The sequence below is a fragment of the Moschus berezovskii genome, chromosome Y (assembly GCF_049115385.1).
Source record: "Moschus berezovskii isolate FMDL1 chromosome Y, NW_MosBer_1.0, whole genome shotgun sequence".
In the NCBI taxonomy this organism is placed as follows: Eukaryota; Metazoa; Chordata; class Mammalia; order Artiodactyla; family Moschidae; genus Moschus; species Moschus berezovskii.
In genome coordinates, this window is record NC_142489.1 from 10,449,101 (window position 1) to 10,463,826 (window position 14,726).

Sequence of the window (14,726 nt, forward strand, 5' to 3'; positions counted from 1 at the left end):
AACTCTCAGTCGGGGCTTGGCGCTCAGACATGGCACCAACAGTGCTCAGAGTTATGGAATTATTTGACAAAGCATCCCAACAGCTCAGTTCAGTTCTGTCGCTCAGTCGTGTCCAACTCTTTGCCAGCCCATGAACTGCAGCACGCCAGGCCTCCCTGTCCATCAGCAACTCCCGGAGTTCACTCAAACTCATGTCCACCAAGTCGGTGATGCCATCCACCCGTCTCATCCTCTGTTGTCCCCGTCTCCTCCCTCCCTCAATCTTTCCCAGCATCAGGGTCTTTCCCAATGAGTCAGCTCTTTGCACCAGGTGGCCAAAGGATTGGAGTTTCAGCATCACCATCAGTCTTTTCCAATGAACACCCAGGACTGATCTCCTTTAGGATGGACTGGTTGGATCTCCTTGCAGTTCAAGGGACGCTCAAGAGTCCAACACCACAGTTCAAAGCATCGATTCTTCGGCACTCAGCTTTCTTTATAGTCCAACTCTCACATCCATACATGACCACGGGAAAAACCATAGCCTTGACTAGATGGACCAGCATACGTTATTTCCCCCAGTACTACCGTTCAGATACCAAACATCTGTCAATAATGCAGATAGGCTTCACTGATCATCTTCCCAAGCCCAACCCTCAAAACTGTTTAAGAGTCAGATTTCTGGAAAGCAATGGCCAAGTCACATGTAGGGACTTCTCCACTTCTGAGTTAATACAAGCGGTGCCCACTGACAGTGTTATAAGTTTCTTTACCTAGCCTGAAAGTTGTATGCCCATTCACTGAAACACACCAAGGGGGGTTCAGGATGGGGGACACATGTACACCCAATGCTGAGTCATGTCAATATATGGCAAAACCCACTACAATACTGTAAAGTAATAAGCCTCCAATTAAAATAAATTAAAAATAAATAAATCACGTTCAATGAGAAACACTTTATTAGAAGCAAGAAAATTTGCCACACATAACCTAATGTTTGGGCTTCCCCAGTGGTAAACAATCTGCCTGCTAATGCAGGAGACCCAAGAGACGCAAGGTTCGATCCCTGGGTCTGCGGTGGGGGAGGAAACTGCAACCCACTCCAGTATTCTTGCCTGGAAAATCCCATGGACAGACAAGTCCAGGGAGCTACAGTCCATGGAGTTGCAAAACTGAGAGGCCGAGCATGCAGGCTGACAACCTAATGTTTAGTTTGGGTCAAAGTTAGAAATTCTTGGAGACACAGCTCCAGCGACCCAGACCAGGAAATATGAAGGTGAAACGTGAGGATGGCCTTTCTTCCCAGAGACTTTCTAGCATGTCACTTCGATCTCAGCGAAGGCCCAGCAGACACACTAAGAATTGAGCATATTCACCGCAAGATTGTTGCTTCAAAACTCCGTCAGCCTGGGGCTGATTGGTGGCTGCCGAAGGCTTCCGATGCGCTAATTGTTTGCTTACTTTTTCTGAGAGCAGAGGCTAGTCCTCTACACGGAATGAGCTAATCACCAGCTCCATTCTCTCTTCTGCCAAAACAAACAGCTTCCAATTACTGCTAGAAGAAAGCCTCTGATCTCTAATCAGTTACCTAAACCAGGCTCTCAGTGGTACTTGGAACAGTGAATAATGTCCCATTAAGCAAGAATCTCTTTGCGCTAATAAAATCCTAGAGCCCTAGGACCAAGGTCGCCAGCATCCTGCTATTTATCTTCCAAGACTCCACCCACTTCCCCCCATCAGGTCCCGAAAGCCAATCCCAAAAGAAACAGACTCGCTCAGACTCTTTTTCTTCCAATCGGGCTATTTTTCCTCAAGCCCTAGTCTACTGTGCCTCCTTTGAGAATACCCAGGCATAGGAACAGCAGGTTGCAGGTCTGCTAATATTCAGGGAGCCTCTGAGGTTCAGCTCTATCACGGCCGTAACGCACAGAACCTGCAGAGACAGGCGGGGTGGCCACCAGGAATGTCCCAGCACAAGGGAGGAAGTCACTCCGCAGGGTACATGAGATTCCCTAAAAAGACACAGAGCTTCTCTCAGGCTAAGGGTCCCTCTTCTTTAATCTTCCAGTGAAGGAAGCTCCAATACTTAGGCTACCTACTGGGAAGAGCCGACTCACTGGAAAAGACCCTGATGCTGGGAAAGATTGAAGGCAGGAGGAGAAGGGGACGACAGAGGATGAGATGGCTGGATGGCATCACTGACTCGATGGACATGAGTTTGGGTAAACTCCAGGAGTTGGTGATGGATACGGAGGCCTGGCGTGCTGCAGTCCACGGGGTCTCAAAGAATCGGACACGACTGAGCGGCTGAACAGAACAGAGAAAATGAGTGCAGGGCCAGGGTACTCCCAAGTGAACATGTCACTTATCACATCTCTGAACACTAAGGACAGCCTATGAGTAATCCCCAGGACAAGTGGGCGTAACTTCAAGTTGTTCAAGCCACTTCCAGGGCTTGAACAACCCAAACCAGGGCCAGCCCCAGGGACACAGATCCGGGCACGTGGGTCAAGCTCAGAAACAGCCCTGCAGCTTGGGGGGTGACCGCGCCAAGACCACCCTACTGGAATTCTCAGTGAGCTCGTCTCTGAGTCTGCATTTTGCAATGTGGAATCTGCTGGGATGCTGAAGCGCGTTCTGGAGATCTCCGCAGGCGTGATGCCTCTCACATCCCTCTCCTCTCCAGCGAAGGTTCTGAGCTGCCTAATGCTGTGGGGCCCCCTGGAGCCCCGGTCCTCCCCAACCTCTCCCTGCCTGCCCCCCGCCAAAGTACTGTCACACTCTGCCCCCTGCAACAACCTGAGAGCGGACGCAAGCACGCTTTGAAGTGCCCACAGTTTAGTGGCAGCTGTGCCCATCCCACTCTGGGAGCTGCACGCTGTGTTTGTGGATGACCAGCCAGAGGCCACAACGCCACAGGAATGAGCCTGTCGCCCATTCCTGGGGCAGGCACCTAACTGCCTCTGGTAAGGGGGTCTGAGCACCCTTGGAGGGGGCTGCCCATCCGCTGTGGGTGGAGCAGGAAGAAGTGGGGAGATCCCTGGCTCGACTTCCTGAAGTCGCGCAGTCACGTACGACTCTTTGGTTACTGTAGTAGGCTCCTCCGCCCATGGAGTTTTCCAGGCAAGAGTACTGGAGTGGGTTGCCATTTCCTTCTCCAGAGGAACTTCCCAGTCTGAGGATCGAACCTGGGTCTCCCATATGGCAGGCAGGCAGACGGTTTACCCACTGGTTTAGCCACCAGGAAAGCCTAACTTCCAGAAAGTGAAAGGGGAAGTGGCTCAGTTGTGTCCAGCTCTTTGCAACCCCACAGAATATACAGTCCATGAAATTCTCCAGGCCTGAATAGTGGAGCAGGTACCCTTTTCCTTCTCCAGGGGCTCTTCCCAACCCAGGGATCGAATCCAGGTCTCCTGCTTTGCAGGTGGATTCTTTACCAACTGAGCTATGATCTAGCTAAAATAAGGTCCAACGTGTTGGCCCAGCAGCTGGTAAGAAAGGACACCAGGCGAGCGCCATGCCTGAGCAAGTGTGCGTGCTCGTCAGATCCTGGGTATCCATGATGGTCTACAAACATCCTGCGAGATTCCCTTGTGGGGCGCCCATTGGGCACACCCCCACACAGGGCACTTTGGTAGGTGGGCTACCCTGGTGACTCAGACAGTAAAGAATCTGCCGGCAACGTGGGAGACCCGGATTTGATCCCTGGGTCGGGAAGATCCCCTGGAGGAGGGCAATGGCAACCCACTCCAGTATTCGTGCCTGGAGAATCCCATGGACAGAGGAGCCTGGCAGGGCTACAGTCCATGGGGTCACAAAGAGTCAGATACTGTTGAGTGACTAACACTACCTCTGCCTCCTTCCCACCTTTCTGAGTGTGGCCCCAGCTTGGCCCTCGAGGGACGAGCCAGGAAATCCAAGCTCTGTACTGCTGGTAATTCCAAGTGAAAACTCTGATGTTTGGGTGTAACACAGGCATTGCCCAAGAGAAAGATGAACAGTGAAATCCACGCGAATGACTTCATCTTTAAATTATTCCTTACCGAGAACAGCGCTGGAGAGCAAATTTGAAACACCACGGAGAAGCCAAGAGAGAAGGGTCACAGGAGAAAGAACAAGTTTGATAGTTTAGTTCCTTCCACAACACTTCCTACTCTTTAGTAACAGACAGCACGTTTCTATGTGGCCCCGGGGCCAGAAAAAAAAGGCAGCCGGTTCTGAAGTAATCAACCCACTAACCTTGGAAGAAAAGCTATGACCAAACTAGACAGCATATTAAAAAGCAGACATTGCTTTGCCGACAAAGGTCTGTCTAGCGAAAGCTATGGTTTTTCCAGTAGCCATGTATGGATGTGAGAGTTGGTCTATAAAGAAAGCTGAGCATCGAAGAATTGATGCTTTAGAACGCTGGTGTCGGAAAAGACTCTTGAGAGTCCCTTGGGCTGCAAGGAGATCCAACCAGTCCATCCTAAAGGAAATCAGTCCTGAATATTCATTGGAAGGACGGATGCTAAAGCTGAAGCTTCAATCCTTTGGCCACCTGATGCGAAGAACTGACTCATTGGAAAAGACCCTGATGCTGGGAAAGATTGAGGGCAGGAGGAGAAGGGGACGACAGAGGATGAGATGGTTGGAGGGCATCTCCGACTCAATGGACATGAGTCTGAGCAAGCTCCGGGAGTTGGTGATGGACAGGGAAGCCTGGCGTGCTGCAGTCCATGAGGTCGCAAAGAGTCGGACGTGACTGAGCAACTGAACCGAACTGAACTGAGAGTCCACAGGCTTGTCTGGCCTCAAGGCTGCAGGCGAACCTTCCTCTACCCTCAGAAGCAGGCCAGGATGGACCCACACGGGAGAAACTGTGAAACACTAACTGCAGCAGACACAGCCTTCCTCTCCGGTTTATTTGCACAAGTGCGTGGGTGGCTAGGGTATCCCTGATAGAAGGCACTGTTCCAAAACCTTTCTCCAGCCCAGCCTTTCCCACCAGTTCACAATTCCCACCTGCCCTTGCCCCTGCCTGATACCTCAGCATCCTTCCAATCATTTAAAGAGGGGAGGGACGGGGAAGCTTGAGGTTTTATAAGGAGCGTGCGCCTCTGTCTTTTCTAATCTTAAGAAAGCTTAATCCCTGCAATTTAGATAAATCAGATAGGCATTATCAGGTTAGGGTTAACCCTCCAAGAATGGCTTTGCAGTTGATTGCAGAAACAGCAGTTATTAAGTCCTAACTGAGTAATTTGCAGCTTAGTTCACCCCCCACCCCAGCTAATTAAAATGTAATCAGGATTGTCTGGCAATGTGTATTCTGTCAGCAGTTTTTTTCTTCCGAAGAGAAATCATGCCAAGAGACCACAAGAAAAGCCTTTCACGGGAATTGGCTTGATCTGCACTGTTTCTTTAGGCGGCTGAAACTGTAAAACAAATAAATTACAGCGACTGACAGTTCAATTTAAAGAAGGAAGGAAGGGAAGAAGAAAAAGAAAAGATAGTCTTTCTCCTTGGGAACAGGATGCTGTTTTACGTCGTTGTTTGAACAACAGGGTGGCACTAACTCAGAAGAGCGACCGCAGGGCAGGGCAGGGAGGCAAGAAACCAGGTGGCTGGGAGGGACCCTCTCCAGGGTGTCCGCGGAATTTCAGCGCAGGAGACCACACCCCCTCGGTCCCTTCCCTGAAGACCAAGGGGGATCGCGGAGTTCTCTGAAACCTACGGACGCCGCTTCTCTGTGAACACGCAGAACCGCGCGCACTCGAGCGCGTGGAGACTTGGCCAGTGGGTTCACTGTCTGCACATCCCAACTTTTAGCTCTCCGTGGGCCATTCCGGGCAAGGTTTCATTAGCTCTCTCACGCCAGAATGAACGGGGCTTAAAGGCTTCGGAGATTCGTCCCAAACTCCACGGTCACTACGATGGCCCTCATCGCAGCTTAGGGCCCTGGGACCCTTGGAAGGCCCCCTTTGACCCCGCGCAAGCGCGAGGGGCGCCTCGTTTATTTCAGAGGGGCTCGGCTTAGAAACCCATCAAGGAGCCGCGCGGCCCCTTTCTGGGAGCAGCGGTTTTCCCTGCGGCCAGAAGTTGGGATCTTGTAACAGGTGAACGACTACAAGAGGAGACGGCTAGGGCGAGAAGCGAGCACACAAGAGGAATTGGGTTATACGCGTGAATTGCAGAGTGCGCGCGCTCGGATCAGCTGGAGACCGCGGCTGCGAGACGCGCCTGGGGCCGGCTCGGGAGCGGTTCCCGGGAGCCCATCGCCACCCAGGGGCCCTGAGTCACTCCCCGCTGTGGCTCCCCCCAGTATCCCAGCCATCTACTGGCATCAAGCGTCCTGTCCCCTGACCCTTCTACGCACCCACACGCGCCCCTCTACCCCCAAGTCGGCAGAACCTACGAGGGTTGGAAGAGATACTGGCCCCCGGAGTCCTCTCGGAACATGCGAACTCGGCGCCTCCGAGTCCCTTATCCGTTGCCATCTCTTCCCTTAGTCTCCACGCCATTCTCTGGCGACACCTGGAAGCTCTGGGGCTCCGAATTGGGGCGGCAGAGTCACCGGCAGTAACCAGCACCACCACCCGCCCCCCACGCAAACTCGCTGGAAGGCACGACCCCTGCCTGAGGCTCCAAGGGTGCACCGCGAGCTCTCGGCCCGCCGAGTGCGAAAGCAAAGCTCAACAGAGACAAAAAAAAGTCTCGGCCGGCGGGCACCTGCGGCGCCGGGGCTGGTCGCGCGGGGTCCCCGGGCGCAGCGGAGCGCGAGCCTCGCTCGCTCTGCAAGCGGCGCGGAGGGCCCGGAGCGCCCGGGGACTTTAAGGGGAGACCTGCCACCGGCCCGCAGTCCCGCGGCGGAGGTCCCGGGGCAACTCACAAGCCCACAGCCTACCCGACTCCATCCTCGGAAGCCACAAAACCGCTCTCCGTTCCCTAAGGAAAGCGCCTTTTGGGTTTCCCCGGGGGAAAAGGGAGTTAGGTCGGGAGCCGTCGAGGGGCTGCAAAGTGGGGATCGCCCACCGCCCCCTACTCCCCGAAGATACAACCCACCCCGCGCGTAAAGCTGGACGGACCCCGGCTGGCTGCCGCTGAGCGAGAAGTTTGAGCGGCGAGGCTGGAAGGCGCGCGCCCCGCAGCTGCAGGGGCGCACCCGGGCGCGCGGCGGTGCGTACCTGGAAGTGCTGGAAGAAGGCGGAGATGCGCGTGATCTGCAGGCTGAGGCACCTGGAGGCGCAGCGGGCGCGCTGGACGCTCCCGGCCGCCAGCGACTCATCCAAGCGCCGGGCAGCGGCCGCGCCGGAGCCGGCCGCCAGGCAGCCCCCGGAGGCCGCCAGCCAGAGGCAGAGGGTCAGGGCCGCGCCGGGCGCCGCGGCCGCCATGGCTGCGGGTCGGAGGGCGCGTGGGCGCCGGGCGCTGGCCGAGGCTCCCCGCTCCGCGCCGCCGCCGGAGACCGCGCGGCCGCCGCGACTCGGCTGGCAAAGTTCAACCCGGCCACTCCCGCCGCGCGCCCTCCCCCGGCCCCGCCTCCGGGGGGCGGAGCGAGGGTGACAGGCGGCCGCGCCATTGGCTGCGAGCAAAGTGAGTGACGGCGGTGGGCGGGGCGCGCCGAGGCCCGTGGGCAGGTCCAAGCGAGCCAGCCGCGCGCCCGCCTGCGGAGCGCCCGCCGTGCGCCCCTCTCCTGGGGCTCCGCTCCCCCGCACGCCGCCTGCGCTCCCTGCTGCTCCCCACCCAGCACCCCCTCGCCAATCGGGCGTCAACAGCAGGCCCCGGGCCTGGGTGTCAAGTGCTGGGCTGGGCATCAGGGCCTGGGACCCCACCTGGACGTGACAACAGCTTAAGGATAGACGAAAGCGCCCCGCCCCTGCCCCCCGAACTTGTGGGCTTCCATCCCTGCTTCCGACTCCAGTGGTCCCAGGTCCTACTCATATGCTTTGGAGTATTGGGATGTTCCCTTTTTCGAGGAGCGGAAAGGCGGGGATAGACAGAACTGCGCTGGGCGCAATAAGAGGAGACAGGCAGGGACGTTTGACCCCCTCCTTCCCCCAGATCTCCCCATCCTCCCCCGCCTCCCCCGTTCCTTCTTTCCGCATCCTTTGCTGCTTGCTTCCTTTCCTGTCTCCTTCCCCCTCTTCTTCAACTGCGTCCATTGAGACCTTTCACTAGTCCTTTCCTTCCCTCTTAACGAGAATCCATCACCTGAAAATCCATCCAGGCAGGTCACTAGGAACATTTATGGAGGAGAAGGGGACGACAGAGGAGATGGTTGGATGGCATCACCGACTCAACGAAGGTGAGTTTCAGCCAGCTCCGGGAGCTGGTGATGGACAGGGAGGCCGGGTGGGCTGCCCTCCGTGGGGCTGCCCGCAAAGATTCGGACACGACTCACACCTCATCTCCGCAGGTGTCTGTTCCAGCAAGGCCTTGCCTGGCCAGCACGGGGGACCTATTCAAGACAGCAGTCTTTTCTGCACCCTGCTCCTCTTTGCCCCCAAGTCTTTTGATTTGGCCCTTTGAGTAGCAAGACAGCCACCCCGTCACATCCTGTAATCTGGCCTGGAGAATCCCCAGGGACGGAGGAGCCTGGCGGGCTACAGTCCGTGGGGTCACAAAGAGTCGCACACGACTGAGCAACCAGGCACAGCACACCACACCTCTTGTCATCTTTTCCCACTTACCAGCCACGCTCTCTGTCCAGAGGTGGACGTGCTGCATTGTCTGGACTACACCCCCTCCCTGACAAAGCTCTGTATTTCCCAGAGCTCCACGGGGAAGAGACATTGCTCCAGCCCTCTGCAGGTAGGAGACCCCACAGACAGCCGGGGTCTGAGGACACTTAGGTGTCACAGGAGTTGGAAGACTCAAGGGCACTCGCGGGGCAACGGGACTGACACTCCTGAGCACAGACATGAGCTGGCCCTCATGCAGGACTGCACACACACGTTCTAAAGGAGGGGCCTTGGTTAGCGCACCACCACACGAAGCAGCAGTTCGGTCTAGACGCACGCAACCTGCCAAAAACACACAGCGAGAAGCCAGAGTCCCCTTCCCACAGAGCCCATGGCATGCTCCAATCTCCAGTTCTCTCCTCCTAAAATTCCCCACAGTTTCCACCCTGACACTCTGAGATCTTCCTGTGAAATGATGACAATAACAACCATCTGCTGTGATCCTTTCATACCCATTTTTTTTTTCACATCATCTTGTGTATATATTTTTTCATATCGTTCAAATCAGCAAGGCCAAGAAAATTAACTGTTTGGCGTGTTTCTCCCAGTGGCTTTTAAAAATCAGAGTTGCTTTGTGCCAAAGGCTCTGTAGGCAGAGCTGGTCTCATGGCTTGTGTGACCTTAGAAGGATCCACACTTCGTTTAATGTTCATCTGTCACAATCTTGATTTTAATTTTCAGCATGGTTCTCTGAATTTTCATTTTGCCCGAGGCCCTGCAAATGACACAGCCAACCTCATCGGTAGCTTTTAGCATGACAGTTCTAAACATGAGCCAGAACCATAAAAAGTTTATACCTGAGCTCACGTGAACTCATAAGTTTGTTGAAAAGATGTTAAGAACTGTGGATGGAGATCTTTTTAAAGTATGTTAAGCACACTTCCTAAAGGTCATCAACCCTGAATATTCATTGAAAGGACTGATCCTGAAGCTGAAGCTCCAATACTTTGGCCACCTGATGCGAAGAGCTGACTTGGAAAAGAGCCCGATGCTGGGAAAGATGGAGGGCAGGAGGAGAAGGGGATGACAGAGGTTGAGATGGTTGGATGGCATCACCGACTTGATGGACGTGAGTTTGAGTAAACTCCTGGAGATGGTGAAGGACAGGGAAGCCTGGCGTGCTGCGGTCCACGGGGTCGCAAAGGCTGGGATGTGACTCAGCGACAAAAGAACAACCGACACACTTAAATATTGACTAAGAGCAAAGAAGAGCATCTTCTTGGAGACCCCAAGCAGGAAGGTGTGTTGAGCCATAAATCAATGAACGGAGGACAAACATCCGAACCCAGGAAGTGTCTTCTGAATGTTATCACTTTCATCTGGGAATTACTACAAACATTTCCAAAAGCTGTAGCGGATTCTGGAGTTTGCATTTTAAAGTTAAGCAAAAACTTGTCTCTGTGAAGGCAACGATATCATGCATGCCTGTGTTTTCTTACAGTATGTTTGATTTATAACTCTGCATGTTACATCATTAAATTTATATTCTAGAAAGTGAACTCACAAGGACAGGCATGCTGAGCTTTTAAGTGTTCAAAGGGATCACTGTATTTTTTTTTTAACAAAGCAGTATGTTTGCCGGTTATATGTGTGACATAGCATATTCATTTCCATGTGTAAATGCATTTTGTGATAAACTACAAAAGAACATCTAGTGAGCTGCACAGGAAGCTTAGGTTTAAACGTATAGGGTCTGCTTTCTTAGGCATATGTTACAATAGGACTTGTGGTTACATAGCTTTCCTCTTTTAGAAGTATCACAGACATCCTCTATGAGTGTGCTCGTCTTTTTCATGTTCTTTATTTTAATTGCAGTTGAAAGTCACTTTGAAAAGAATGCATTTTGGTAAAGTCAGAGTAATGCTCAAAATCTAGTGTTTTACTCTCTTCACATATGTTCAATTTATTTTGCAGCTAACCTTTTGAGTTGGCATCTGCGTGCATGCCAAGTCATTTCAATCACTGTCAAACTCTTTGCAACTCCAAGGACTATAGTCCACCAGGCCCCCCTGTCCATGGGATTCTCCAGGCAAGAATACTGGAGTGGGTTGCCATTGCCCTCCTCCAGGGGATCTTTCCAACCCAGGGGTCGAACCCGTGTCTCTTACGTCTCCTGCATTAGCAGGGAGGTTCTTTACCACCAGCATCACCTATGAAGCCAGAAATTCTCTAACTGTTGACGTGACTGGTTAAGCCACACCCTATGTCAGTCAAGACCAAGTACCTGAGAGGGGACCCTGAAGTATGTCCGGAAGGAATGCTGACGGATAAATGGCTGAGTGGGAATGGTCCAGATGCATTAGTAAGAAAGCGCTTAGTATGTCTTTCCTCAAAGTCAAGATGGACCTGATTGTCCGAATTTGTCTGGAGAAGAAATGAACCTTGTAATCACTTAGTGGGACTTGGACAAAACACGCAATCTATTAAAGAGAATCTAGAAAAATACCCTGGATTAACTCCTTGAAAAAAGAGCAGAATACATGGCCTGTCTCAGGTTACCAATGAAACAGAAAACAAGGCCCCCATTCCCAGTTTCCAAAAAGTTAGCAATGCTTTTCCTTGCAACTGATTCAGGTTATCAGGCTCTTCCCCTCATTTTTACCTTGTTTTTTTTAAAATCCTTAATCAGAGAGGCTTGCTAAAGGTGTACTCCAGGACTCCCATCCAGAGATTCTGGGTCAGCCTGTGTGAGATAAAGCCGCCGTGGACTCTCAACTGTGAAACACCACCTCCTGAAGCTACAGCCAGTGAGCCAAGGGCCAGTTTGGGAGGAAACTGGGTCAGAAAACACACACCCTACTGAAAATGGAGCAGAAGCTTTGATTGCAAGAGCACGCATTTGTTTCTTCATTTTAAGGACCTTCTTGAGGGATGTGTGCTGACATGCCTCTCGACTTCTTAGTAATCACACTGATATATTTTCCCCCAGAAACGTTTAGCTAAGACTCTCTTAGACTCATTTCTGGGAGGCAGCAGCTTGTCTCTTTAAAGGGTTTTCAGTGGCATTCGAGAAGGATAAACCGGGTAGGAAACAGTCACTCTCTTTTTCTGATGCTCCCCTGTTGGAAAGGCAAACTGAGGATGCGCTCTAAAACTGGAGAAGATCAATGCTTTGATTTGCTGGCGTTCATGACCTGTAATGTGAGTGTGGTCCACGGTCACTGGTTATGGGCTATAGGGGACAGTCAAGTGCAGGCAAGAAACTCACCCACGGTGCCGAGTTTCCTTCTTAATGGGGACTTTCCTGGTGGCACAGATGGTAAAGAATCTGCCTGCGGTGCAGGAGACCTGGGTTCAATCCCTGGGTCAGGATGATTCCCTGGAGGAGGAAATGGCCACCCACTCCAGTCTTCTTGTCTGGAGAATCCCATGGACAGAGGAGCCTGGCGGGGCTACCGTCCACGGGGGTCTCAGAGACTGAGACCACTTTCCTTTTTCCTTCCAGTGCCTTTCATTGGATGATGCAATAACAGGCCTCTTCTCTCAGAAACGGCAGTCCACATCCAGAGAAATTAAGCTTGTGTTTTAAAGATGAGAAAGTAGCATCACGGGAAGAACCAGGAAGTGAGCTAGGCCCACACTGAACCTCGACGTCTGCGTGCAGAGTCGTCAGGATTCGGCGGCCAGATCCCTTCTGAAGATCACTCTTCCTCAGGTATGCCTTCCTCCTCCCATCCAGATTTCACTCTTTTGTGCCCAGCTTTCAAAACAAGAGTGAAGTGGGGAGCTGAGATGCGGTTAAGAACTGAGTGGATAGCGAATCAGATCTGCATCCTTTGTAACATGATTTCAGGCAAGGATGGGGTGACCCCCCCCCACACCGCCCGGTGCTGTGCCAATCGCTCCCTTATGACAGATTTAACCACTGACAAATGAAAATTATAACTTTCTGCCCCAGGTCACTGAATATACACTCTGCTTTTTGGAGCAGGACAACCGTGTCCATCTGCAATGACCTGCTTTCTTTTATCATCTTGCAGGGGAAACAGCCTACTTGGAAATAATTTTAGCTTCCTTTTTCCTCTTCTGCGGGATTATAAAAATACAGCTGCACCAGACACAGGTCTGAAGGTATTATGTTTAATCACCTCGATGTTTACTGAGATGTTACTGAAAAGCATCAGAAATGTGTTTGGTATTACTTTTGTGGGCAAAGGCATACTTTAAGGAAGATTTTTGCAAACTATACAAAGAATTGTCAAATATCAAGAATTTGTCTGCTTGCTTCCCTCCCTTCCCCCAAAGTCACCATCAATCCATCGATTGGTGTTAAATTTGATACCTGTTTTGTAGTCGCGCTAGGAGCCTGTTCTAGATTAAATGACTGCTACACTTTTATTCTCTCCTTGCCATAGTTACTAAAATTTAACTACTAAAAAATAAACTGTGTTGGAGTGTGAATTTTTACATTTCAAGGATCAGTTGTATGGTGATGAAGATGTTCAACTGTGAATACTTTTTCCCTCCTAGCCCCTCTGCCCAGGGAGATTTTAACTTTAGTTTATTTGAGGACGTTTGTTTATTTTAAGTGTCTCATTGAGCAGAACAGCTTCTGGACCTTACAAGGAACACAGAGTTTTTTAAAACCCAGTGGTTTCAAAGAATGTTCAATGTCAGTCAAGTAGAACACTTGTCTCAGTGACTAGGCAAATTAACTGATTTTTTCCCCCAAATTTTAATGCTGGCAAAACTACAGTGTTCAACCAGAATGAGCCAGGGTCCTCATATCTGATTTTACATCTGAACCGTAGATACTGAAAAACATGGACGTAGCCATAAAGCAAATACTATGTAACAGCCAAATGCAGGAGACTAAAATATCAAAGGTAACTTTTGTACTTCAGGTTCTTGACCAAAAGATTACTGGTTTGCTCCCAAACATACTAGCAAATTAGTAGAACTGGGAATTATGCAGTTTTAACCAAAATTACATAATTTGGGTTTTCCTTGTGGCTCAGCTGGTAAAGAATCCTCCTGCAATCCAGGAGACCTGGGTTCACTCTCTGGGTCGGGAAGATCCCCTGGAGAAGGGAAAGGCCACCCACTCCAGTATTCTGGCCTGGAGAATTCTATGGACTGTGTAGTCCATGGGGTCACAAAGAGTCAGACACAACTGAGTGACTTTTTTTTTTTTAATGATATAACTTTTCCATTTCTCACTTCTGAAGGGCCTACTTTTCATGGGAAAGGAATAATGCATTTCTCAGTAAAATTCCTATTTAACACTTGGTAAAATGAGACTCCTTTAGCTTTTTGAAACGAAGCTCAAATAATCATACTTTTTATTCTGATTTTCATCCCGAGACATGAAAGAAATCAACACAGGTGCTCTTTAGAAATAACTGAAGCTGTTTTCTGTTGAGAGACTGAAGTGGGGCTGTTCTTTGATGCTGTTAAGCCCATGGAAATTTACATTGAGCCATGTAAATACCAGAGATTTGGATAGACAATCTCAAAAAGAAGCCAACGGACAAGGCAACTTTTAGCAGGAAACAGCGCCACATGGCGGCCATTTGAATAAAACGCGGCAGTTTAGTTCAGTCCCTCAGTCGTGTCTGACTCTTTTGCAGACCCCCATGGACTGCACGCCAGGCAACAGCAGTCAACAATCCAGTCTGATAACCTAGTTTGAAGACTGCACTGTCAACTATAAAGCATAAATCCAACTGGCGTAATTGTGTACCCTTCTCAGCTAACACCACTGCGGACTTTAGCAAGGGAAAGTTTTCCCGCGTAACAACGGTCACACTGAACTAAACCGGGGAAATGTGCAAAGCTGTCTTCAGAGTGATTTTAAGCACTCCTCTGTTCACTGCAAAACTAAACGACAAAGGCAGACTCTGTGTGAATTATATCCGAAGTAGCTCCTGGTTCGGAATACCTCTGCAGCTCAGACATCACGTGCTTGTTCAGATTGTGGATGAAATTCAAAGCCAGGGAAAACTAAAGAGAGTGGACAGGCTTTATCGTCGGTGTTAGCAAGCAGAAAGAAGACCCACACACTGCCTTTCATCACTCCCTGGCTACTGT

At 51.1% G+C, this 14,726-nt stretch overlaps 1 protein-coding gene across 1 annotated transcript in view; it reads right to left on the bottom strand.

Moving 5' to 3' along the window:
* Nucleotides 1-7,349, bottom strand: part of LOC129564342 (anosmin-1) — a 225,944-nt gene extending 218,595 nt beyond the window's left edge. The window contains exon 1 of the mRNA XM_055438256.2: nt 7,143-7,349. Coding sequence (XP_055294231.2) covers nt 7,143-7,349 — 207 coding nt within the window. The remainder of the gene's footprint in view (nt 1-7,142) is intronic.
* Between the last annotated feature and the right edge of the window lie 7,377 nt (nt 7,350-14,726).